The 27,759-nt window shown below is 42.6% G+C and overlaps 3 protein-coding genes across 3 annotated transcripts in view; 1 reads left to right on the forward strand and 2 right to left on the reverse strand.

Annotated features, from left to right (window-relative positions):
* Nucleotides 1-2,180: 2,180 nt before the first annotated feature.
* LOC124036567 (diphthine methyltransferase-like) lies at nucleotides 2,181-3,483 on the reverse strand. Its single transcript, XM_046351288.1, has 3 exons — nucleotides 3,436-3,483; nucleotides 2,919-3,091; nucleotides 2,181-2,731 (listed from the first exon to the last, which is right to left on the reverse strand). The coding sequence occupies exons 2-3, from the start codon at nucleotides 3,052-3,054 to the stop codon at nucleotides 2,640-2,642; spliced, it is 228 nt and encodes a 75-aa protein (XP_046207244.1). The 5' UTR covers nucleotides 3,055-3,091; nucleotides 3,436-3,483; the 3' UTR covers nucleotides 2,181-2,639.
* Nucleotides 3,484-9,648: 6,165 nt separating this feature from the next.
* On the forward strand, nucleotides 9,649-12,245 carry LOC124034944 (protein PAXX-like). The gene is made up of 8 exons (XM_046348337.1): nucleotides 9,649-9,663; nucleotides 10,041-10,405; nucleotides 10,738-10,798; nucleotides 10,887-10,936; nucleotides 11,029-11,213; nucleotides 11,389-11,439; nucleotides 11,527-11,620; nucleotides 11,790-12,245. The coding sequence occupies exons 1-8, from the start codon at nucleotides 9,649-9,651 to the stop codon at nucleotides 11,836-11,838; spliced, it is 870 nt and encodes a 289-aa protein (XP_046204293.1). The 3' UTR covers nucleotides 11,839-12,245.
* A 242-nt stretch (nucleotides 12,246-12,487) lies between these two features.
* The window catches only part of LOC124036568 (ATP-binding cassette sub-family A member 2-like), a 163,298-nt gene continuing 148,026 nt past the window's right edge, over nucleotides 12,488-27,759 (reverse strand). The window contains 10 exon segments of the mRNA XM_046351290.1: nucleotides 12,488-16,331; nucleotides 18,027-18,236; nucleotides 18,495-18,632; nucleotides 19,266-19,368; nucleotides 25,424-25,516; nucleotides 25,767-25,870; nucleotides 26,305-26,439; nucleotides 26,659-26,800; nucleotides 27,259-27,437; nucleotides 27,640-27,759. The exon segment at nucleotides 27,640-27,759 is cut by the window's right edge and continues 1 nt beyond it. Of these exon segments, the coding sequence (XP_046207246.1) occupies nucleotides 16,296-16,331; nucleotides 18,027-18,236; nucleotides 18,495-18,632; nucleotides 19,266-19,368; nucleotides 25,424-25,516; nucleotides 25,767-25,870; nucleotides 26,305-26,439; nucleotides 26,659-26,800; nucleotides 27,259-27,437; nucleotides 27,640-27,759 (1,260 nt within the window). The 3' untranslated portion in view covers nucleotides 12,488-16,295.

The raw sequence follows: 27,759 nt of genomic DNA on the forward strand, positions 1-27,759 counted from the left end.
CCAGACATGCTCAATGGGATTGAGATCTGGCTCTTCGCTGGCCATGGCAGAACACTGACATTCCTGTCTTGCAGGAAATCACTCAGAATGAGCAGTATGGCTGGTGGCATTGTCATGCTGGAGGGTCATGTCAGGATGAGCCTGCAGGAAGGGTACCACATGAGAGGATGTCTTCCCTATAACGCACAGCGTTGAGATTACCTGCAATAACAACAAGCTCAGTCCGATGATGTTGTGACACACCTCCCCAGACCATGACGGACCCTCCACCTCCAAATCGATCCCACTCCAGAGTACAGGCCTCGGTGTAATGCTCATTCCTTCGACGATAAACGTGAATCCGACCATCACCCCTGGTGAGACAAAAACGCGACTCGTCAGTGAAGAGCACTTCTTGCCCGTCAGGAAGTCCAGGACCCAGTTGCACGGGACGGGGTCAAGACCCATGGTTTTGAGCTTAATGACGAGTTTGGAGGGTACTTCTTGTTAAATGCTGAGCTGTAGTTGATGAACAGCATTACATAGGTATTCCTCTAGTCCAGATGGGTTAGGGCAGTGTGCAGTATGATTGCGTCTGTAGACCTATTGGGGCGGTGAGCAACCTTTGTGTATATAGGCCCTGATCATGAGTTACTGGGGTCTGGTCTAAGGTCAATGTGCTTGCTGAAGGTACTAGTATTTTATAATTTATTTAACCTATATTTAACTAGGCAAGTTAGTTAAGAACAAATTCTTATTTACAATGACGGCCTACACTGGCCAAACAAGGATGACGCTGGGCCAATTGTTCTACGCCCTATGGGACTCCCAATCATGGCCAGTTGTGATACAGCCTGGATTCGAACCACAATATCTGTAGTGAGATGCAGTGCCTTAGACCTCTGTGCCACTCGGGAGCCCCCATATTATGTTATATTCTAAATAAAACATTCATATTAGGCTACATATTGTTTTACTACGTTTGTCTTCTTTACCAAAGATCAGTACACGATGGCTACAAGTTATTAGGATGTACTGTTGCCTAGGTATAGACAGGTTAGCTGACAACATCACAAAAACGATGTGAACACTTCAGTGGGGCAGAAGGCTGTCTGTGGTGATTCTGGATGGCCAGATAGCAAGCAACAATGACAAGCTGGCATGTGAGGAATCGTAGTATTGCTAAAAAATATATTATATATATGAAAGTACAAAGTGGATTTAACAAATTATTTCCCTGGAACATACTTTCAAACAGTTGCAACAAATCCGCGACCCACTTATCAGGGAAGCATACATTAAGATCGGTTATGTTTACTGACCTAAAAGGTGTTGGTTTGACATTAAATAAAATATGAATCAGGGTAGAATGATATTGACTTGTCCTACACAATCATACATAGTTCAGATATATGCATGTTATTCATTGTAGGCCTATTTTATCCAAGAAATATTGATTAATGCCAGGTGTATTCGCATCATGTATGCAGCATTGGAATGAGCACTTTGCAACAACATACATTTTTTTTTATATATATATATATATATATTATAAATTGGTGCTGGTTCTTTGTGTGTTTGTTTGTTTGAAGGTGTACAGTCAAATGAGTGAGCCAGGAACATCTAGTAGTAGTTAGAGTTCGACCGATTATCATTTTTCAACGCCGATACCAATTATTAGAGGACCAAAAAAAGCTGATACCAATTAATCGGATGATTTTTATATATATATATAAATATATATATATATTTGTAATAAATGACAATTACAACAATACTGAATGAACAATGAACACTTATTTTTTTTACTTAATATAATACATCAATAACAATATTTAGTCTCAAATAAATAATGAAACATGTTCAATTTGGTTTAAATAATGCAAAAACAAAGTGTTGGAGAAGTGAAAGTGCAATATGTGCCATGTAAAAAAGCTAACGTTTCAGTTCCTTGCTCAGAACATGAGAACATATGAAAGCTGGTGATTCCTTTTAACATGAGTCTTCAATATTCCCAGTTTAGAAGTTTGAGGTTGTAGTTATTATAGGAATTATGACGCGTCGACTATTTCTCTCTATACCATTTGTATTTCATATACCTTTGACTATTGGATGTTCTTATAGGCACTATAGTATTGCCAGCCTAATCTCAGGAGTTCATAGGCTTGAAGTCATAAACAGCGCCGTCCTTCAAGCATTGCGAAGAGCTGCTGGCAAATGCAGTAAAGTGCTGTTTGAATGAATGCTTACAAGCCTGCTGCTGCCTACCACCATTCAGTCAGACTGCTCTATCAAATATCAAATCATAGACTTAATTATAATAAACATACCGAAATACGAGCCTTTTGTCATCAATATGGTCTAATCCGGAAACTATAATTTAGAAAGCAAAACATTTATCCTTTCAGTGAAATACAGAACCGCTTGCACTGAACTCAAGAGAAGTGATATAGTTTCCTAGTTAATATTGCCTGCTAACATGCGTTTCTTTTAACTAAATATGCAGGTTTATAAAAATATATATAATTCTGTGTATTGATTTTAAGGAAGGCATTGATGATTATGGTTAGGTACATTTGTGCAACGATTGTGCTTTTTCGCAAATGTGCTTTTGTGTCACGCCCTGGTCTTAGCTATCTTTGTTTTCTTTATTATTTTGGTTAGGCCAGGGAAAGGTTGGCCAAGTCGACCCCGTAGGCCAGAGAGTTGTGAAGGATGTCGGCTCGGACAGAACACGCTCCTCCACTGCCCTCTAGAGGAAAAAGTGAAGTGAACACAATGACAAAACATTATTATCTTACAATTTCTACAATACTAAACATAAATACTAAGCCTTTTTGATGGAATGCCCGTTTAAAAATGTGTCAAACATGATAGTTATGGTAAAGGGGTGAGCTTAGTTTTCATCTGCTCATCATGTCCCAGACAGTCAGACTCACCCAGGACTTGCTGGCAGTTAAGGATCTGGAAGTCGATGTGCATGCAAGCTGCCAACAGCAGGTGCTCATGGGTAGGATAGCATTTCAGTCTCCACACTCCTCCACTCAGGGCATCTGGACTTAGAGGCTGGCACATGTTTCTCTCAACCCATAGGAGCACCTGCTCGTCATAGCTACAGGAGAGATAATTCCCATTATTCACTGGAGTGATCCTATGGCCCATACGATCACTCAAGTGAATAATCAAATCAAATTAAATGTATTTATATAGCCCTTCATACAGCTGATATCTCAAAGTGCTGTACAGAAACCCAGCGTAAAACCCCAAACAGCAAGAAATGCAGGTGTAGAAGCACGGTGGCTCGGAAAAAATCCCTAGAAAGGCCAAAACCTAGGAACCAGGCTATGTGGGGTGGCCAGTCCTCTTCTGGCTGTGCCGGGTGGAGATTATAACAGAACATGGCCAAGATGTTCAAATGTTCATAAATGACCAGCATGGTCAAATAATAATAATCACAGGCAGAACAGTTGAAACTGGAGCAGCAGCACGGCCAGGTGGACTGGGGACAGCAAGGAATCATCATGCCAGGTAGTCTTGAGGCATGGTCCTAGGGCTCAGGTCCTCCGAGAGAGAGAAAGAGAGAATTAGAGAGAGCATACTTAAATTCACACAGGACACCGGATAGGACAGGAGAAGTACTCCAGATAACAAACTGACCCTAGACCCCCGACACAAACTACTGCAGCATAAATACTGGAGGCTGAGACAGGAGGGGTCAGGAGACACTGTGGCCCCATCCGATGACACCCCCGGACAGGGCCAAACAGGAAGGATATAACCCCACCCACTTTGCCAAAGCACAGCCCCCACACCACTAGAGGGATATCTTCAACCACCAACTTACCATCCTGAGACAAGGCCGAGTATAGCCTACAAAGATCTCCGCCACGGCACCACCCAAGGGGTGCGCCAACCCAGACAGGAAGATCACATCAGTGACTCAACCCACTCAAGTGACGCACCCTGGTATAAAAGAGCCCTTAGTAAGCCAGTGACTCAGCCCCTGTAATAGGGTTAGAGGCAGAGAATCCCAGTGGAAAGAGGGGAACCGGCCAGGCAGAGACAGCAAGGGCGGTTCGTTGCTCCAGAGCCTTTCCGTTCACCTTCACACTCCTGGGCCAGACTACACTCAATCATATGACCCACTGAAGAGATGAGTCTTCAGTAAAGACTTAAAAGTTGAGACCGAGTTTGCGTCTCTCACATGGGTAGGCAGACCATTCCAGAAAAATGGAGCTCTATAGGAGAAAGCCCTGCCTCCAGCTGTTTGCTTAGAAATTCTAGGGACAATTAGGAGGCCTGCATCTTGTGACCGTAGCGTACGTGTAGGTATGTATGGCAGGACCAAATCAGTGAGATATAGGTAGCAGCAAGCCCATGTAATGCTTTGTAGGTTAGCAGTAAAACCTTGAAATCAGCCCTTGCCTTGACAGGAAGCCAGTGTAGGGAGGCTAGCACTGGAGTAATATGATCAAATTTTTTGGTTCTAGTCAGGATTCTAGCAGCCGTATTTAGCACTAACTGAAGTTTATTTAGTGCTTTATCCGGGTAGCCGGAAAGTAGAGCATTGCAGTTATCTAGAAGTGACAAAAGCATGGATTAATTTTTCTGCATCATTTTTGGACAGAAAGTTTCTGATTTTTGCAATGTTACGTAGATGGAAAAAATCTGTCCTTGAACGTCTTGATATGTTCTTCAAAAGAGAGATCAGGGTCCAGAGTAACGCCGAGGTCCTTCACAGTTTTATTTGAGATGACTGTACAACCATTAAGACTAATTGTCAGATTCAACAGAAAATCTCTTTGTTTCTTGGGACCTAGAACAAGCATCTCTGTTTTGTCGGAGTTTAAAAGTAGAAAGTTTGCAGCCATCCACTTCCTTATGTCTGAAACACATGCTTCTAGCGAGGGCAATTTTGGGGCTTCACCATGTTTCATTGAAATGTACAGCTGTGTGTCATCCGCATAGCAGTGAAAGTTAACATTGTTTTCGAATTACATCCCCAAGAGGTAAAATATATAGTGAAAACAATAGTAGTCCTAAAACGGAACCTTGAGGAACACCGCAATTTACCATTCACAGAGGCAAAGTGATATCTTTCTGACAGATAACATCTAAACCAGGCCAGAACTTGTCCGTGTAGATCAATTTGGGTTTCCAATCTCTCCAAAAGAATGTGGTGATCGATGGTATCAAAAGCAGCACTAAGGTCTAGGAGCACAAGGACAGATGCAGAGCCTCGGTCTGATGCCATTGGGAATTCTCTCTCTCCTATAGCTATAACGAGCAACCTAAGGGCTTGACATCAATTTGTCCATCACATCAGGTGTGTCCCAAACGGCAACATATTCTCTCTACTTTTGTAGTGCACCATACTATGGTAGTCGTCTAATTTAGTGCACTATGAAGGGAATAAGGGAATTAAGTGCACTATGAAGAGAAGTAACACTTTATGTTGACAGACTGACTGATCATGTAGATGTGAGCTTGATGAACACAAGGGTTATATTACAACAGTGAAAATAAAAGGCATTTCTCAAATAGTGAAATCAACCTTCATCTACCTGCCTGTGTCTAGAATGCGCTCCCGATGTGGGCTACTGTGTATACTGCATACACTTAAAGAGTGCTTTCAGCAGAAAGATCTTTATTTTTTTATTTGTGCACCTACTTACTTTGCCATGGGCTTTACAAATGCATTTTGACTCCTTGGGGGAAGAGGAATCCATCCTAAGATTCCAGCCCTTACGTTTGCAGTCATCCCCAACTGCCAGGTGCATTCCATCAGATGACATACACACACACACACACAAACATGCACACAGGAGAAGTTGGTCTTTTTTAATTATTAATCTGCAAGTATACAGACAACAGTAAATATGAGGTAGCCAATTGAACTCGTTGCTATGGAAGATAAAAACCAATAGTTAACTGAACAGCTTCTACCCCAGGTCATAAACCTTAGAAATATTTTTGTTAAATAGTTATCAAATAGCTATCCAGACTATGGACCCTTTTTGCACAAAATGTTTGGACTCATCACATACACTGATGCTACTGTGTATTATCTGTTCTGTTGCCTAGTCACTTTACCCCTACATATATGTACATATCTACCTGAATTACCTCGTACCCCTACATATATGTACACATCTACCTGAATTACCTCGTACCCCTGCACATCAACTCTGTACTGTATATTATCTGTCCTGTTGCCTAAATAAAAATGTAATGTGATTTCGTCACAAGACTAAAACACACAGAATCCGTCTGATCCAAATGCATGATAACCCTGGCCATCTAGTGAAGTCAAAGTGTACACACCATCACACAGGGGCAAAGATTTAGGTGCAGAAACATAGACAGACAGACAGAAACACACAATATGATTGGTAACCCTAACCCTGACAGGAGGTGAATGTAATCATTTTTCACATATCCTGTTTGGAGGATTGCGGATTTTGTGCTCATTCCCTCCTGAATCAAGTAATGTTTCAACTGGGATATCTGGAAAACCAGGGAGTTTTGGAAAGGTTTTGCTACCCTAGCCCAAACAAACTAACATAATGGACATGGGAGCAGATATTCAACCCTAGCCCAAACAAACTAACATAATGGACATGGGAGCAGATATTCAACCCTAGCCCAAACAAACTAACACAATGGACATGGGAGCAGATATTCAACCCTAGCCCAAACAAACTAACATAATGGACATGGGAGCAGATATTCAACCCTAGCCCAAACAAACTAACATAATGGACATGGGAGCAGATATTCAACCCTAGCCCAAACAAACTAACATAATGGACATGGGAGCAGATATTCAACCCTAGCCCAAACAAACTAACACAATGGACATGGGAGCAGATATTCAACCCTAGCCCAAACAAACTAACACAATGGACATGGGAGCAGATATTCAACCCTAGCCCAAACAAACTAACACAATGGACATGGGAGCAGATATTCAACCCTAGCCCAAACAAACTAACACAATGGACATGGGAGCAGATATTCAACCCTAGCCCAAACAAACTAACATAATGGACATGGGAGCAGATATTAAGAAGAAGACAAACAAGTGGAAGAATAAACAAAAGTATTTGTAGCTGTCTGCATCATACAATTGTAGCTCTAACTTAGCATGTGTCAAAACACTGCAGCTCATTGAGGGGCGGACACACCCTGTTGACTAAACTGGATGAGGTACAGTCGGCCAATCCGAGTAGCCGCCACCTCTGATCCCTGATGTTTGCACATATAGAGAAGTGTCAGTGTACAGGAGCCTAGCTCACGGCCATACCACCTTATACACAGACCAGGCCAGTGTCTCAACAGGTATGATAAGTAACAACTTTCTGATTTACAGTCAGTGACATATATCGTAGTGTATACAGTCATATCTCGGTTTTGATTGTCTGTCTAGTATTAGTGTCTACAGCAGGGCTCTCCAACCCTGTTCCTGAGGGGTATTCCAGAAAGCCGGATCAATGAGTTCGCGAGATCTGTCAAAGCAAAATTTTACCCAACTCCAGTTCCAGAAAGAGAGCTCGACGTATAGTCTGATTAACAACCATAGCAATGAATGCTCTGAAGCAAACCTGTTACCAACTAGGTTCACTTGATCATAGCCGGTCCTGGTGAATAAGTCAAGGCTTCTCCTCCAATCAGATTCTTGTCCGTCACTATGGCATGTGGCTTTGCGGAAAATCCTAAAAGAGATATTAAAATACATTTTTAGCTTTGCTTTTCCTTAGGGTGCTTTTTAGTCGTTCAGTTTGTTATTCTTTTGTATTTTTATCTTATGTTTGTTGTGTAGTAAATATTTCAGCTTTTATTTTGATAGTTTTTTATTTGTTTTCTCCTGTAAAGCACATTGCGTTGCATTCCATGTCTGAAATGTGCTGTATAAATAAAGCTTGATTTGACTCCTATAGGCCTACAAACTCTGTGTATTTACTAGTTTCCTGTACAATGTTACCGATGCTGAACGACTTGGAATGGCAACTGTGTGTGGAGCCAAAAGAAGAGTATGCTTCGCATTGAATACCATTTTTTATGGCTTTGTTGCATTCCCTGGCCCTCAACCTGTCATATAATCAAGGAGGATGTTTACAGAACTACAGGTACAGTAGGTTGTGGTGAGTGTTTTACTAATTCATTAATAAGACTAGGCAACATGATAAAAATTATAAATAGCCTAATCCATCCCGCAGATTTTCCAATGGTCATTGGTGTTAAAACTAAACATAGAACACATTGTTGCCCGTGTTGTCATGAAAAGCGGTCTATGAATTCAATCAATTATTATTACTCATCCTACATAGGCTTTGGAATGGGTCTACCATTGCAACTGTGACACCAGATTTGTAATAAACATGCTCTATAAAAAGTGAAAGAATGATTAATAAATCACCCATGTGTGTATGCTAGGTCTATTAGATATTGGAATCCTGCCACTTCACTTAAACATTTATTCTGTTTGCAATGTTCTGCCAGGCTACTTCTCTGGCTTTTGCTGCTGTATTACTTTTTTGGGGGTAAATATGTTAACATATTCATTGTCAAAATTATTTCTTGTTGTGGACTCTAGTCTTTTGACTCAATATCTGACATTTTTTCTGTCATTGACACAAGGACCTTTTTGAACGTTGCATACATGCGCCAGTTGTCAGATCAACCAATATGCGCTTGGTTAGCCCAATTACTTAAAGGAGAAGCAGCCAATCTGGAACCAAGAAATCCTAGACTCCCTCATCTGGGTAAGGAAAGAATGTTAAGGGAATCCTGAATTGGTTAAACTATCTTTCTGGAAAAACCCCTGTAGAGCGTAATTGATTATAATAATTAGCTGGATGGATGATGAATCAGGTTAGTTACAACTTTGCTTCTACGTCACAATGCCTGCTTCCCTGTTGTTGGGAATAAGACCTGCCCACATTGCTGCAGAGTTCAAATGTAAACAACAGCAAAAAATGACTCATGGTACTCTGAGGTCATCCTATTGTTTCCTATAGTGGAAATATAGGTATGTCTGTTTAGCAATGTGTATATTTAGATTTTATTCAAGTCAGAAACCATTTTAATCATGAGAATCTCCTCTTTCTAATTATGTAAGGGTGGGCAGCGAGCTCAGTTGTCATCAAATGGTAGCCCCAAAACACGTTTTACCCTTTTAATGCTGAGCTCAACCCATTGTTTTCCTATGGAGTGGCATGCCAGTCTATTTCCCCAAATATCTCACAATGTGTATATTTAGATTTGTTTCAAGTCAGACACTATTTTAATCAGATGAGTCTCCAATTTGTAATTATATAAGTCTGGGCAGTGAGCGGCGCACATAAGCACAGTTGACAACATCGAGGTGAAGATGTTTACTTTCTACACCAGTTTTTTTCTTTCAGTTTCGTCCGAAGAACACATTGTGGTGGGAAAGTAAAAATGGATTAAAAAAAATGTGTACCATTTAGGCGAAATAGAAATCTAAGCATCACTCCAGTCAGAAGAGGCTCTGCGGACGTTCGATTCCATTCACTTGCTATGGGCTCGCGCTTGTGTTTCATCTTAACCAACGTTATTTGTCCGTTTTCAGCCTTGGGTGAATTGTGACTCGTTCTATTGTCCAGCCTATCTACGGTTTTACCGCATCTGGTCCCTTCTGTACGGATGTTCCACATGCCAGTATGTTGTGGAATGGGGTACCACTCCATTGTGTCGGCACTCAACTCTGTGTCGAACACCGGAAGTCCTTGATTTCCAAGCCATAGCAAGATATTATGCATATTACTGGACCACTGCACCTGTCTAATATGGAAATACAGACAGTGTCAACAATTATTATACAAAGGCAAAATACCAAAGCCACCATCAATAACATGAACATGGGTAACAGGATTGGATTAAATAATTAGTCATCTTACTAGCTAGCTAATTACCTGCTGGTTGAGACATGCAACGAAAAGATAGCAAGCTAGCGCACATATTTAGCAAAACAATCAATATTATCATAATTACCTTCATGGGCTAGAGTCTAGACGAACATGTAGCTCGCTACACAGTTCAAACTACAGTACGGTACCTTTGTTTACAGATCAACATGTGTTTTGAAGCAGAACAGGATAAGAGGTAACATACACGTGAAGCAGCTGCTCGGCTGCAAACACTTCCTGATTGATACTCCTACTTCACTGACTGGCTACACATTCAGCATCGAAGCGTTGCACGGTGTTACAGAGACGAGGGCTATAGCACGAGCAACCACTCATGCTTTTCCTGAACATAAGATCATGCTGCCTACACCAACCCAAGACATCGATGGAAATCGACCGTTGACCCAAATGTCTTACTGCACCGTGGTAGATAAAACTAACCAGTGTAAATTCATATGCTACACGCATAAATATTCGGAGATGTTCAATGTTGGGTGGGTGTTAATAGCTAGTCATTTCCGTATATCTAACCATGCTTTTCGAACAACGATAACTAGCTAGTTAACAGAGAACTGTACTAAATTGCTAACTAGTTATTGGCATGTAGCTAGCAAACTAACATTACTTTTACATATCTCATCGATTTGGATGAGAAGCTCGTGCTGATGTGTTTTATTTAGTGGCTAACAACAAGTATAAAAACGGCCACTAGTGGTGCCAAGATTGTTAGAAGATTGCCACCTGTAAGCTAAATAAATATACCTGATATTTAGAGATGTTGTTGTGACATGACGGCTAACATCATTTGCTTGTTTTCCTGTCTCAGTTTGACAAATGCCTCTGATGTGTGGAGCACAGATTTCACTGATGAGACATTGAACCAGTTTGTAAGTATATTTATTTAACCAAACCTGCAAAGAGTAGAATTTCCTTTCATTGTTTAATAACAAGAATGACACGCACTATTATTTTCAGAGACGAAAGTTTGCCTTAAAGTCAACAGAGGATTATATCTTGAAAATTAGGTATGTTTTTCCCCATCCTATTTTAATCCAATGACCTCATGTACTCCTCGGGATCCTGTCTTCATAATACTTCCACATGTACCTTCTCCCAGGTCTGCATGCGGCAGTGGGAGTGTGTCTGTATCAATGCGGGACAGCTGTGCAGTGCTCTGTGTAGGCACCAGTCCAGGGGACCTGAGTGTGACTCTGTCCAGACTGAAACAGCCCGAGGCCAAAGAGAAACTGAGAGAGCTGCTGTTTAGAATGGCAGACAGTCTAACTCGTTTAGACCATACAAGTAAGGTTTGGGACAGAGCCCTCATCCAGCACACAGAGTTATTTTCTTCTCACACTGACTCTCATCTAGGGAAGTTCAAGAACTTGATAGTTTCTGGTACAGATTGCATGTGTGCGCTTTGATCCAACACCAGCACCCCTTACTCAGTGTTCTCTGCTGTGTTGTTTCTGTCTAGGTGGCCCAGCCCCATTCAGTCCTGGAAAGAGTCCACACAAACACAATACAGGTGTGCTGTGTTTTATTTTGTCTTGTTACATCACAATAAGACCATAGCTATAAAGGTGTAAAGTAAATGGTCATCTTGCTCTTTCAGATTTTGAGCCAAGGAGACAGCCGCAGAGTGGCCAAACTCTGGCAGTCAAGAAGCGTCTTCCAGGAGATTCTCTTATCAACCCAGGAACAAGAAGGTGCTGTACTTGTCTGAACCCTAAAGAGGGCACCCATGGTCCTTCATATTGCATGGGCCCTGATCAAAAGTAGTGCACTACATATAAAATATATTAGTTACATACTCCCATGCATCTGTGGGTCCATTTGCAAAGAGCCAAATTAACTGTTTTTCTGTCCTTTTTCCAGAAAGCGTCCAGCAACCGGGGTGGCATTTGATGATGAAGATGATCAATGATGATTTGCTAAAGGGAAATGACCACAGTTGTCTTCCATCATCACTATCACATTTCTGCTGCATATAACAATTTAGTGCATGAATGTTATTTTATTCCACAGACACTACACCATTCGGCTGCAACATCATTTTAGAAATCTACCTATTTAATGCTGTCTACATGATGACATAATCTGCTTTTTAATGACTTTTAATGTGTGTCCCAAATGACACTATTCCCTATAGTGCTCTACTTTTGACCATATGGGCTCAGGTCAAAAGTAGTGCACTAATTATGGAATAGGGTGCCATTTGGAAAACATCCATGATGATCATTACCTCAATCACTGTGTGAAAACTTGAAACATGGTTTTTAAATGTATTTTAATCTTGATTTGTGTAATAAACATCCATTTTACAAAAGCAAAACGATCTCCTTGTATATTTAGACAAAGAGCCTCTAACTATTATTATTGTAATGGTGCGGGGGGGAACTGTTGAATAATGACAGTCAAAACTCCTCAAATTAAACTCATCACACTAGTGTTCTCATGACTTTATTGTAAGCAAAGTGCATATACGGTAAATGATTTGGTCCAAATACCTCATGTTCAAGGTAGCAAGTATACCGTCATTTAATTCATGAACAAAACGATAGAAAGGACTCAACTGATGGTACCTGATTTATTTATTTTGTTTAAAAACCCAGATCACCAAACGTGAAGCACAGAGTACAGAAACACCATTAGAATCAGGAACAAGACCAGATGTTACTTTAAGACCCAATGTAACGCAATATGAACAGATGCTTTACAACAGAATAATGTCAAGACACATTTTCATAAAATATGAATATACATTTATATTCATATGCACACATACTGCCTGGATAAATTCCAAAGCATTTTGCTACAGATGAAAGCTGAGTATTCACTAGAATGATTGATGTATTTTCATCTCATAGTGTACAGTATTTGCACCTAACTAAGTTAGGTTAACTGATATTTGCTGTTGTCTTTAAAAAACATGTGTTTAATAGTTTTTTCTCCAGATACTTTTGTACAGTATGATCTGCACTGAAAATAAAACTTAGGGTCCGATTCAATCACTACCGTTAACATTTAAGGATCACTTCCAATCGAGCCGACATGCAGACCGAATCCAGTCTCCACTAACGTGGGAACATTGCCTTTAAATGTAAATCACTCAACTCAGATTTTCAGAGCTAAGGACTCAATCGAGCTCTAAGAAAATCCTCAATTTAATTTTTTTAAACCAATCTTTGCTCATTGAAAACTTCAATGGCCTTCATCTAGTATGCACAGGGATGTGTTGGGTAGCAAGGTTTAATTAGATCGAACACGATCCAAAATGGTAGTCATGAAGTTTTATATATATGGATAAAGAGCCTCTGTAAATCACTGCATTTTTCTGTTGAATAATGTCAGTAAAAACTCCTCAGGACATCATCAAATGAAATGGATATATCACACTCCTATTCTCATATCTTTATTGTAAGCCAAATGAATGCAAGCTTTCAAAGTGCATGTAAATGATTTGGTCCAAATACCTAACGTTTTCAAGGCATAGCTAGAACACCGTAATTCAATTTAGGAACGAAACCATAGAAAGTACCCAACTGATACCTGATTTTGAAAATCCAGATCACCAAACGTGAAGCACAGAGTACAGAAACAACAGTAAAATCAGGAACAAGACCAGATGTTACATTAAGTCCAAAAATAACACGAGAACAACCTGGACAGATGCTTTACAACAGAATAATGTCAACTGACATATTTTCACAACGTATAAATATATATCTATATTCATATGCACACACACAATACACTGCCTGGATAAATTCCAAAGCATTCAGCTTTAGAGCAAAGCTGAGTAATTCACTAGATTGACTGAATCATTTTTTCCATCCCATAGTATACGGTATTTGAAACCATGTAGAATTGCACCTAACTCTCATATTTGCTGGTGTCAAAAAAACATCAGTGTTAAATAGTTTTACCCCAGATACATTTCTGTAGAGAATTCTGCGCTGAAGGGAAAGTGAAAGTATCCTAAATGATGCTCTTTTAAAAAAAGTCAAGCTTTGCTCAGGGAAAACTTCAAATACCTTGATCTTACAAGTATTCAGAGATACATTGGGTGGCAACAGAAATTATCCAAAATGGGCCTAAATCACATTGATGTTGCTTTTGAGGTCACAGAACTCTAGTTAAAGTAGAGCATCACGGTCATCATTCAGTCTGAGTTAAAGGACACACGTTTGTTTCAAGCTCAATACATCTTTCCTTCCTGATTTTCAGATACATAACATATACATAAACATAAACATATACAGATAGCATTACTTAACACATCTCAAAAACAGGCATTGTTTCTTGTTCTCATATTATTTCCTGGACTTCAGTAAAACATTTAACCTACTTTACATTCTGATGAAAACTAACTACAACAGTCTGTTTCCTCTACTTATTAGTAAAAGGATAACAAACCCACCACAGTCAAGGAAAATGAGCAAATACGTCCAAGTAGGTCTCACATTAAGAAATCACCAAAACATATGTTCAATTACGTTGAATTAGTCCGTGAAAGAAATGAAGTGTCCTCTGAGAAGAATAACGATATATTACAACTGGCTCTTCACAACACAAACACTCCATGAAAATATCCAGTTCAAATCACATGCCAACATACTATTGAATAACATAAACCTTTCCCTTCACTAATGATGTGGTGCGGCTGTTCTTCAAATGTGCTCCAACTTCCAAAAGATATGTACGGTAAGCCAACTGCCTTTAAAGCATACAATCCATTTAAGTTCAAACTAAACAATGATCTGAAAGTTCAACGTCTTTGTCTCACAGTGATAGTAGTGCAGTAGTGTATGCTTGTTATTGTAGATCTTGCACGTGACCTTATTTATTACATGAGAGAGTTATTATTAAGTTATTTTCACGGTTTTCAATAACTTCAATGATCTTGAGGATAACTACATTATTACATTGTGTCCAAAATGTGATCTTCTTGAAAGAATCCAAATCATTATGAATTGTAGAAGCACAAAATAAAGCATTCAGTAGAAAGTGCTCTATTTATCATGACGAGACAAAAATCTAGTGTCCCCTGTCCAAATGAAGAGGCTTGAGGTTAACGAGGCACCTTCAGTATCAACAAGTAGAGGCATTCTCTTAAAACAGGACATGTAGTGTGACTCAATTCATCTAATAAAGCGATTTCAAATAAAAGGCCAACAATTCAGGACTCATGTCAAAACTTGCCGCTTTTTCCAAAGGTCATTTTACTTCCCTCTATAAACCATTATTGCCAAATCGATCACAGATCACACATCTGTCCCATATACATTTCAATATCTAAAATACATCTTTCTTCTTGCACAGAAAAATATAGGTATTGTATATACTGTATATGTATGACACAACACTGGTTTGACTGGTTTCATGACAGCATGCTCTCAAGGCAGGTCAAAACATAAAGGGGGGGGGCATCATCTCTGGTTGAACAGGAACACTGGGGGTGTGTCCCAAATGGCACCCTACATCCTATATAGTGCATTACTTTGTACCAGGACCCTTAGCACCCTATTCCCTTCAGTACATAATGCACTTGTTTTGAACAGAGCCTTATGGGGCCCTAATCAAAAGTAGTGCACTATATAGAGAATAGGGTGTCATTAAGGATACAGACTTGTACTTTGGCAGGGACAGAACACATTTGACCAACGATGAACCACTAATTCACTGCGTCAAACAACTGAGGAAATATTAAACTCAGTAAGGTGGTCATATCAGAAGCAATGATATGTTATTTTCTGACATCATCAACATTGAATGAAGCCAACCTACTAGCGAAGGCAACATGAATACCACATCAAGCCTTGTGATTTTAGTCCTTACTAGACAGACCCCATTGGTTTTCAGTGTTCCCATTTATCAATACATTCTCAAAAATAAATACATATAGACATTCCTATAACAACATATCTCTATTAAAATACAAGCTTTCTCACTGTATCAGTATGCTTCCCATGATGACAGGGGCCTTGTCTTATGGACACTTCAGGCTTTAACTATGGCCGATGACTATGTGACAGCTTTGAGAGGCTCGCTTCATTTCTCTGTCATTCTCTTCTCTGTTCCACTGCATCTCATTCTCTGAGTCCCATTCCTCAGTCTCTGTCACTGTTAGGTGTTTGAGGATAAAAATAACACTTATCTTACTTTCCCCTGGGTAGATGGAGACGGTTGTCTTCCAATCCAAAATGAACAGGTACATTATCTTCCTCTGTCTGACTAGTTCATGTTATTTCCTCATCCCATATTTGTCTATAGACATGCCCCCTATGAATTTCCTCCTTACACTTTGTCTGTCCAATCACACCCCCTCTCTGAGGTTCCTCCTCCCACTTTGTCTGTCCAGGCTCTCTGAGCTTCCACAGTTCAACAGAGTGTATCTGTGTTAAAGGAGAGCTGCACCTGCCATGGAGAAACAAGAAGTGGTTAGTAAGGGGTAAAATACAGTTAAATGCAGTCCAGGGTCTTAAGACCAAATTCGTAACATATTGTACGAATTGGATTCATAACATATTATACAAATACATTTTTTAAACATTTTTTTTAAATAAAGTTGTTTTTTTCAGGACGTAACATATTATACGAATTGGATGACGTAGTACACAAAAAACAGGGAACCAGTTTGTCTCATGAACACCACTTTTAAAATTACTGGCTGAAATTATATAAAAGTTCTGCAACATCACTTTAAGTTCAGTACTTCATACTTATTAAGTTGATAAGTGTGATATGCAAGGTGTGTCTATGTAGACAACATCCCATCCCACTTTCTCTGTCTTATGCTGCGTTCATATCATCTCGTAAAAAGTCTATTTGAATGGCCCTTCAACTAGTAATTACATGTACATTTGTTCATACTGGTCCCCCGTGGGAATCAAACCCACAACCCTGGTGTTGCAAGTGCCATGCTCTACAAACTGAGCCACATGGGATCAATTCCTAGCAGGAAACTCTTCATTCATCCCTGAGCTCCAACTTCTCCCAAATGCTGAACCCTGATGTCACATATTAAGGAAATTACCTCGATAAAAGCATTTTCGGAAGTTAAATGCAACCACAAAACATTATTATTAAAATCAATCTATTTATATGTTTTTTGTAGACAATAATTTGTTTGCGAGCATGATAGCTGTACTTTTAGTTTATGGTTGACGCAGCTTTTTTGCGATTAGCCAATTAGTGTTTCTCAGTTAGTTTGAAGCACGTGAATGTTTCCAACTGATATTTACAACTTCACAACTGGGAATTACCACCTTCCCACTTGGTTATGAATGCAGCATCACATCCCAACAAGTATTTTCTCTCCTCCCTCCTCCCCTCTCACCCTCTGCCCGCATCCTCTCCTCCCTCCTCCCCTCTCACCCTCTGCCCACATCCTCTCCTCCCTCCTCCCCTCTCACCCTCTGCCCACATCCTCTCCTCCCTCCTCCCCTCTCACCCTCTGCCCACATCCTCTCCTCCCTCCTCCCCTCTCACCCTCTGCCCGCATCCTCTCCTCCCTCCTCCCCTCTCACCCTCTGCCCACATCCTCTCCTCCCTCCTCCCCTCTCACCCTCTGCCCGCATCCTCTCCTCCCTCCTCTCCTCTCACCCTCTGCCCACATCCTCTCCTCCCTCCTCCACTCTCACCCTCTGCCCGCATCCTCTCCTCCCTCCTCCCCTCACACCCTCTGCCCGCATCCTCTCCTCCCTCCTCTCCTCTCACCCTCTGCCCGCATCATCTCCTCCCTCCTCCCCTCTCACCCTCTGCCCGCATCCTCTCCTCCCTCCTCCCCTCTCACCCTCTGCCCGCATCCTCTCCTCCCTCCTCCCTCCTCCCCTCTCACCCTGCATCCTCTCCTCCCTCCTCCCCTCTCACCCTCTGCCCGCATCCTCTCCTCCCTCCTCCCCTCTCACCCTCTGCCCGCATCCTCTCCTCCCTCCTCCCCCTCACCCTCTGCCCGCATCATCTCCTCCCTCCTCCCCTCTCACCATCTCCACCCACATTTTGTTGCCCCTATCCTCCTTCTCCCCTCCTCTGCCTTTCCTCCTCTTTCTCTCCTCTATTCCTCTCTCCCCTCTCCCCCTCTCCCCTTCCTTCCTCCCTCTCCTTCCTCACCCTCTCCTCCTCGAAGCTGATGAGGCCCTCATCATCATCACTCTCTAGTTCCTCCGGTTCTTCGCTGACCAGGGCGTCGAGCTCCGTGTTGGCCAGCCGGGGTCTGAGCAGGGTTAGCAGGCGCTGCAGTGGCGACTGGCCTCCACCAGGGGGCGAACTCTCCTGCTGCTCCAGGTTGTCACTCTGCTTCTTTGCAAAGTTCACAAATACCTGGATGGAGAGGGAGGGAGAGAACACAGAGAAATGAACGGACAGACAAGGGGATATAATTGAGACTTTTTAGCCTCAATGTTTGAGCTGCAAGGCCTTCCTCAAGACAAATAACAAAAATGAAAGGGAGCAATGATCAATGTGTGTGCGTACACAGATTTAAAATCAAATTCTCTATTTTGCATATACATTTTCAATCTAATGATCTGTACTGTGTCCGTGTAGAAATGACTCGAGCACAGCGTGACAGTAACTCACGTTGTCCAGTGTGGTCTGGCTGACAGAGTAGTCGTCTATTCCCAGCACCTCGACCACCTGCTCCATCTTACTGAACACCTGGGCCAGGGAGATCCTCTCTGACTTCAGCTGGAACTGGACCTTAGTGTGGTGGCTCTCCTGGGAACACATTCAATTCAATGTCTTTTCTTCCTACCACTGATTCTGCTTCTAGCGGCTATTTTAAAGAAGAGTGTGCTTGTAATAATTGTAATAACTGTGATAATTGTAATAACTTGAATAACTGTAATAACGGTGATAATTGTAACAATTGTAATAACTGCAATAACTGTGATAACTGTGATAACTGTGACAACTGTAATAACTGTAATAACTGTAATAACTGTGATAACTGTAATAATTGTGATAACTGTGATAACTGTGACAACTGTAATAACCGTAATACCTGTAATAACTGTGATAACTGTGACAACTGTAATAATTGTAATAACCGTAATACCTGTAATAACTGTGATAACTGTAATAACTGTGCTAACTGTAATAACTGTGATAACTGTAATACCTGTAATAACTGTAACAGCTGTGATAATTGTAATAACTGTAATACCTGTAATAACTGTGACAACTGTAATAACTAACACATGTAATAACTGTGACAACTGTAATGGCTGTGATAACTGTAATAACTGTTATATGTGGTCGTTTTCTTCAACTAAACTCAGTTGAATGAGCTGACTGTAAGTCTGGATAAGAGCATCTGCTAAATGACTACAATATATATTTTATATGCACCTTTAGTACAGCCTCAGGGAAATTCCTGTTGAAGAATCTCACCACCTCCTTCACACTGGAACTGGTCTTGGTCCGGACTGTGATCATATAACCATCACCAAACCTGTGGAAGGAAGGGACACAACCAGGGTGAGTTCACAAGTCACCCTGGGTCAATGACTCTTTCCTTGATTGCTTGTATCCTATCTCCTTGGCTCCTTTATCCAATAGGTTATGAGAAGAAGATGAGGAGAAAAGATATGAGGAAGTATGAATTGAGAAGGAGTCACAGAATACATATAATTGACTTGCCTAATCAAATAGAGGTTACATAACTCTCTCTCTCTCTATATATATATATATTTATTTATTTATTTATCTATTTTTAAATAACAGGATGTGTAACAATCTGGGGGAAAACGACAAGTTGAAAGGGTGGAGGAAGTTAAAAACAGGTCATTCAGAGGTGATTGCAGATGCCCATTAGCTATGTGTGTGTGTGTGTGTGTGTGTGTGTGTGTGTGTGTGTGTGTATGTGTGTGCGTGCGTATGTGTGTGTGTGTGCGTACAGTGCCTTGTGAAAGTATTCGGCCCCCTTGAACTTTGCGACCTTTTGCCACATTTCAGGCTTCAAACATAAAGATATAAAACTGTATTTTTTTGTGAAGAATCAACAACAAGTGGGACACAATCATGAAGTGTAACGACATTTATTGGATATTTCAAACTTTTTTAACAAAGCAAAAACAGAAAAATTGGGCGTGCAAAATTATTCAGCCCCTTTACTTTCAGTGCAGCAAACTCTCCAGAAGTTCAGTGAGGATCTCTGAATGGTCCAATGTTGACCTAAATGACTAATGGTGATAAATACAATCCACCTGTGTGTAATCAAGTCTCCGTATAAATGCACCTGCACTGTGATAGTCTCAGAGGTCCGTTAAAAGCGCAGAGAGCATCATGAAGAACAAGGAACACACCAGGCAGGTCCGAGATACTGTTCTGAAGAAGTTTAAAGCCAGATTTGGATACAAAAATATTTCCCAAGCTTTAACCTCTTAAGCCTAGCCCTGTTTACTGCCCCTAATGGAGGAATTGGGTACCCATATAAAACAGGATACATTTTTGTCAAAAGTTGCTAATATATGCATATAAAAATATTATCGAATAGAAAACACTCTAAAGCTTCTAAAACCGTTTAAATTTTGTCTCTATGTAAAGCAGAAGTCTCAGGGCATGCATTCTCCCAAAATCTCTCTTGTCATGGAAAAAGTTGGCCCAACTTTGACGTCATCTTAAACGCCTTCCCAAACAACTACCGCTCTGGGAACAGTTCCTACGTGTTCAGCGCGAAGCCTGCTTTCAATGGGACTTCTCATTGTGTGAATCGCACGCTCAACGTGAGCGTGCCGAAAGGTCTCGGTCACGCGAAAAAAAAGTGTACGTTTATGCGCGCTCTGCTCCCGCTCTCTCTTTTCTTCAGGATCAATTACAAGACGTGTGTGTTTCGCTTCGTCTTCACAATTGCTGTACACCTTTATAACATGTTAAAGCTTAATTATGAACATAGTTTGACAAGTTTACTCAACATATAATATATAATTTCGACGTTTTGGTGCGCATCCACTTGAATTTTGCCTACATTTCGACAGAAAAGTGGCTATTTTGAGAACCGAAAGACGCAGACTTGAAAACTAAACTCTGTTTTGGTAGGTATAATCCCTTCCAGGTCTTTTGATGGAAGAACAGCAAAGGTAAGGGAATATTTATGTGTTAATTTTGGGTTTCTGTCGACTCCAAGATAGAGGAGGCATAATGATACATTTGGAGTGCCGACTCCTAGTATAGCCTAGTAAACGCAAACTGTAACGTTAAAAATAAATGTAACACAGCGTTTGCATTTAGAAGAAGTGTATCTTCCTATACATATGTAAAACATGCATATTTAGTCAAAGTTTATGATGTGTATTCCTTGTTAGCTGACGTTATCTGCCGGAGCTATTTCATTTCTCCTGACATTTTAGTAGCATTTTTTGAACGATGCGTCATTGTAAACAGAGATTTATGGATATATATTGCAGATTATTGAAAAAAATGAATGTACTGTGTAACATGTTATATTACTGTCATCTGATGAAGATTTCAAAAGGTTAGTGAAATTTTTTTTTTTTTAATCCTGCGTTTGTTGATTGCATATTTTTTCCTACTTGGCTATGCTAATGAGCTATGTCTGCGGTGGTGGTTTGACATAAATATGTGCTATGTTTTCACCGTAAAACATTTTAGAAATCTGACTTGTTGCCTGGATTCACAACGAGTGTAGCTTTAATTCAATACCCTGCATGTGTATTTTAATGAACATTTGAGTTTTAACTAATACTATTAGCATTTAGCGTAGCGCATTTCCATTTCCAGAGCTCTAGATGGGACGCCTGCGTGCCAGGTAGAAGCAAGAGGTTAAACATCCCAAGGAGCACTGTGCAAGCGATAATATTGAAATGGAAGGAGTATCAGACCACTGCAAATCTACTAAGACCTGGCCGTCCCTCTAAACTTTCAGCTCATACAAGGAGAAGACAGATCAGAGATGCAGCCAAGAGGCCCATGATCACTCTGGATGAACTGCAGAGATCTACAGCTGAGGTGGGAGACTCTGTCCATAGGACAACAATCAGTCGTATATTGCACAAATCTGCCCTTTATGGAAGAGTGGCAAGAAGAAAGTCATTTCTTAAAGATATCCATAAAAAGTGTCCTTTAAACTTTGCCACAAGCCACCTGGGAGACACACCAAACACGTGGAAGAAGGTGCTCTGGTCAGATGAAACCAAAATTTAACTTTTTGGCAACAATGCAAAACGTTATGTTTGGCATAAAAGCAACACAGCTCATCACCCTGAACACACCATCCCCACTGTCAAACATGGTGGTGGCAGCATCATGGTTTGGGCCTGCTTTTCTTCAGCAGGGACAGGGAAGATGGTTAAAATTGATGGGAAGATGGATGGAGCCAAATACAGGACCATTCTGGAAGAAAACCTGATGGAGTCTGCAAAAGACCTGAGACTGGGACGGAGATTTGTCTTCCAACAAGACAATGATCCAAAACATAAAGCAAAATCAACAATGGAATGGTTCCAAAGTAAACATATCCAGGTGTTAGAATGGCTAAGTTGTAACGGCGTTCTCCGTTTGTCGAAAGAGAGTCGGACCGAAATGCAGTGTGGTGGTTACTCATGTCTTTAATAAATTAATCGCGATACATGAAATAACTTATACAAATACAAAACAACAAACGGAACGTGAAAACCTAATTACAGCCTATCTGGTGAACACTACACAGAGACAGGAACAATCACCCACGAAATACACAGTGAAACCCAGGCTACCGAAATACGGTTCCCCATCAGAGACAACACTGAGAACCGCCTCAGGCAGCCAAGCCTAAACTAGACACACCCCTAATCAACCACAATCCCAATGCCTACAAAACCCCAATACGACAACACAATAAACCCATGTCACACCCTGGCCTGAACAAATATACAACGAAAACACAAAACACAATGACCAAGGCGTGACAGAACCCCCCCCCCCCCCTAAGGTGCGGACTCCCGGACGCACCTCACAACCATAGGGAGGGTCCGGGTGGGCGTCTGTCCATGGTGGCGGTTCCGGCTCGGGACGTGGACCCCACTCCATTAATGTCATAGTTCCTCCCCTTCGCGTCCTGGGATAATCCACCCTCACCGCCGACCATGGCCTAATAGTCCTCACCCAGAACCCCACTGAACTGAGGGGCAGCTCGTGACTGAGGGGCAGCTCGGGACTGAGGTAGCTCGGGACTGAGGGGAAGCTCGGGACTGAGGAGAAGCTCGGGACTGAGGGGAAGCTCGGGACTGAGGGGCAGCCCAGTACTGAGAGAAAGCCCAGTACTGAGAGGAAGCCCAGTACTGAGAGGAAGCCCAGTACTGAGATGAAGCTCAGGCAGGTAGTAGGCTCCAGTAGATCCTGGCTGGCTGGCGGATCTGGAATATTCTGGTTGACTGGCAGATCTGGAAGAGACTGGTTGACTGGCAGATCTGGAAGAGACTGGTTGACTGGCAGATCTGGAAGAATCTGATTGACTGGCAGATCTAGAAGATCATGGCTGACAGGCGGATCTAGCTGCTCTATGCAGACTGACAGCTCTGGCTGCTCCATGCAGACTGACATCTCTTGCTGCTTCATGCAGACTGACAGCTCTGGCTGCTTCATACAGACTGACAGCTCTGGCTGCTTCATGCAGACTGACATCTCTGGCTGCTTCATGCAGACTGACAGCTCTGTCTGCTCCATGCAGACTGACAGCTCTGACTGTTCCATGCAGGCTGTGAGCACCTTGCAGACTGGCAGCTCCTTGCAGACTGACAGCTCTGGCTGCTCCATGCAGGCTGACAGCTCCTTGTAGACTGACAGCTCCTTGCAGACTGGCAGCTCCTTGCAGACTGGCAGCTCAGGCTGCTCCGAACAGGCAGGAGGCTCCGGCAGCGCTGTAGAGGAGGAAGGCTCTAGAAGCGCTGAACAGACAGGAGACTCCAGCAGCGCTGTAGAGGAGGAAGGCTCTGATAGCGCTGAACAGACAGGAGACTCCAGCAGCGCTGTAGAGGAGGAAGGCGCTGATAGCGTTGAACAGGCGGGAGGCTCCGGCAGCACAGAAGAGGCGAGGCGCACTGTAGGCCTGATGCGTGGTGCTGGAACTGGTGATACTGGATCGAGGACACGCACAGGAAGCCTGGTGCGGGGAGCTGCTACCGGAGGACTGGTGTGTGGAGGTGGCTCTGGATAGACCGGACCGTGCAGGCGCACTGGAGCTCTTGAGCACCGAGCCTGCCCAACCTTACCTGGCTCGATGCCCACTCTAGCCCGGCCAATACGAAGAGCTGGTATGTACCGCACCGGGCTATGCACCCGCACTGGAAACACCGTGCGCTCTATAGCATAACACGGTGCCTGCCCGGTCTCTCTAGCCCCGCGGTAAGCACAGGGAGTTTGCGCAGGTCTCCTACCTGCCATAGCCATACTCCCTGTAAGCCCCCCCCAATACATTTTTGGGGCTGACTCTCAGGCTTCCATCCGCGTCGCCGTGCTGCCTCCTCATATTCTCCAGGCTGAGCCCAGGGTCCTTTTCCGTCTAATGTCTCCTCCCAAGTCCAGAAGTCCTTTGATCGCTGCTCCTCACGATTAACAGGGAGAGTTGGCTCAGGTCTGACTCCTGACTTTGCCACTCTCCCTCTGAGCCCCCCCCAATACATTTTTGGGGCTGACTCACAGGCTTTCTTCTGCGCCGTCGTGATTGCCTCTCCAACTCCATTCTCCTATAACCCTCTTCGCACTGCTCCAGCGAATCCCAGGCGGGCTCCGGCACTCTCTCTGGGTCGACCGCCCACCTGTCTATTTCATCCCACGTCGTATACTCCATACTTCTGCTGTCCATAACGTCCTCCCTTCGCTGCTCCTGCTGTCGCTGCCTGTAACCACGCCACTCGGTCCGTGTGTGGTGGGTGATTCTGTAACGGCGTTCTTCGTTTGTCGAAAGAGAGTCGGACCAAAATGCAGCGTGGTGGTTACTCATGTCTTTAATAAATGAATCGCGATACATGAAATTACTTATACAAATACAAAACAACAAACGGAACGTGAAAACCTAATTACAGCCTATCTGGTGAACACTACACAGAGACAGGAAGTCAAAGTCCAGACCTGAATCCAATCGAGAATCTGTGGAAAGAACTGAAAACTGCTGTTCACAAATGCTCTCCATCCAACCTCACTGAGCTCGAGCTGTTTTGCAAGGAGGAATGGGAAAAAATTTCAGTCTCTCGATGTGCAAAACTGATAGAGACATACCCCAAGCGACTTACAGCTGTAATCGCAGCAAAAGGTGGCGCTACAAAGTATTAACTTAAGGGGGCTGAATAATTTTGCACGCCCAATTTTTCAGTTTTTGATTTGTTACAAAAGTTTGAAATATCCAATAAATGTCGTTCCACTTCATGATTGTGTCCCACTTGTTGTTGATTCTTCACAAAAAAATACAGTTTTATATCTTTATGTTTGAAGCCTGAAATGTGGCAAAAGGTCGAAAAGTTCAAGGGGGCCGAATACTTTCGCAAGGCACTATATGTGTGTGAACTTCTGACCTGTTCTTGAGGTGCTGGATGCTCCCCAGGCATTTGAACCTGCCGTTGACCATGATGCCCAGTCTGGTGCACAGAGCCTCACACTCCTCCATACTGCAGACACAGAGACATTCCCATTTCACAGCTCCTCATTTCAGACATTTAGCAGACACTCTAATCCAGAGTGACATACAGTGACCTCTATCAGCAGCATCAGAACCAGGTAGAAACAAATTAGAGCAGGTGTGAATGCAAGGCTGGGAATACACAATTATTACCCAGACACCTCAATAATAAAGGCATTAGTATGCATATTAGCAACAAGTAGTATGCAGTACATGTCTGATGAGAATGAGTGTCTCACCTGTGTGATGTCAGCACCACAGAGCGTCCCGTCTTGAGGATGTCGAGGATGAGGTTCCAGAGGAATCTGCGGGCCTTAGGATCCATCCCTGTAGTGGGTTCATCCTGGAGGATAATCACACAGAACGGCATCTGACTCATTTACATCCTGTCCCACAAAGAATAGGACATAATCAGAGCGTCTCCTGTCTTATCCAGACCAGAATAATTGGATAACTATCTACAGTATGTAATAATAATAATTAGGTGGGTGCTTATATATGTCCTATTTTATTTGTCCTAAATATGTTCTGTCCATATCCCAATTCTCCCTGAGACACCCTCTGAGAGTGGGGTCACAGCCAGGCTCTGCCATTATCAATGTGCCTTGCTCAAGGGCACATCAACAGATGTTTCACTTTGTCGTCTCCGGGATTTGAACAGCGACCTTTACGGTTACTGGTCCAACTGCAGGGCTACCTGCCACTTCTATGTGTAGAGTGGGATATGACAACATAGTGATGCATCTTTTAATGAGTGGCGATGAGGTTGAGTCTCACCAGGAATACGAGAGAGGGGTATCCGATGAGGGCGATGGCAGTGGACAGCTTGCGCTTGTTTCCCCCACTGTAGGTGCCAGCGGGCATGTCTGCATACTTGGACAGCTCCAGTTTCTCCAGGGCCCATGAGACCACCTGGGAAAAGACAAAAGGAAATAAATAGTGGAACTTTTCAACAACAATGATTCGGTAAAATCACACTGTAAAATGCGTAATGTGGAGTGTGTGTGTGTGTGTGTGTGTGTGTGTGTGTGTGTGTGTGTGTGTGTGTGTGTGTGTGTGTGTGTGTGTGTGTGTGTGTGTGTGTGTGTGTGTGTGTGTGTGTGTGTGTGTGTGTGTGCGTAGTAGCTGTACCCTTTCCTCGTCCTTCCAGGGGATGCCCCGGAGCCGTGTGTACAGCTCCAGGTGCTCTCTGGCTGTCAGGTCTTCAAACAGGGCGTCAAACTGAGGACAGTAGCCAATGCTCTGCTGCACCCTCAACAGCTCCTTCAGGATACTAACAACACAACACATGGACAGAGCTTTGTGAATCTCTCAACAACAACAACAACAACAGTACCTGGACCTGTATTCAAAAAGCATCTAAGAGTAGGAGCGCTGATCTAGGATCATGTCCTCCCTGTCCATGTAGTCTTTTTACTATGGATTTTAAGGCAAAGCTGATCTCAGATCAGCACTCCTACTCTGAGATACTTTTTGAATAGCGGCTCTGATACTACAAACTTCAGCTAACTTTAGCCACCACAAGCTAACAATCAAAGAAAGTGATGGGTGCATGTGAGCATTTATTTTTTATGGGCAAATCACCTTTAAAGACCCATCTGGTGTATGTCCCAAATGGCACCATGTTACCTATTAAGTGCACTACTTTTTATCAGGACCCATCAAAAGTAGTGCACTATAAAGGGAATAGGGTGCGATTTGGGATGCAAGCCTGGTGCATATGTAAAGTACCTGCTCCCCCCTATGAAGGCCTCTCCTCCCGTGGTGCTCTCGTCTCCAGTCAGCATCTTGAAGGTGGTGGTCTTCCCTGCTCCGTTCACACCCAGGAGGCCGAAACACTCCCCAGGACGCACGCCCAAACATAGCCGGTCCACAGCCAAGATACGCCCCATCTTCCTCGATTTGTACACCTGACAGACACAGGACATTGAATGCATTGATGACATTAACACCTTTTGAGACTCTGTTGACCTTGAATAGAGTGTGCTGAGTCTCAAATGTCAACCTGTTGGCTATTTAGTGAACCCCTTTTGACTGGGCCCTATGGTGCACTAGATAGGGAATAGGATCCCATTTGGAGTTAAATAAAGGGGATCTCTGTATCTGTCTGACCTTGGTGAGGTTGTCAATCTTCAGCATGTCGTTGTCAGCTTCTCCTCTCAGTACTCTCCTTCTCTCAGAGGCCACATCCTCATCATCGTCCTCTATGGGCTGGCTGCTGACTGGTACTCT

Source organism: Oncorhynchus gorbuscha, linkage group LG05, assembly GCF_021184085.1.
Source record: "Oncorhynchus gorbuscha isolate QuinsamMale2020 ecotype Even-year linkage group LG05, OgorEven_v1.0, whole genome shotgun sequence".
Lineage (NCBI taxonomy): Eukaryota > Metazoa > Chordata > Actinopteri > Salmoniformes > Salmonidae > Oncorhynchus > Oncorhynchus gorbuscha.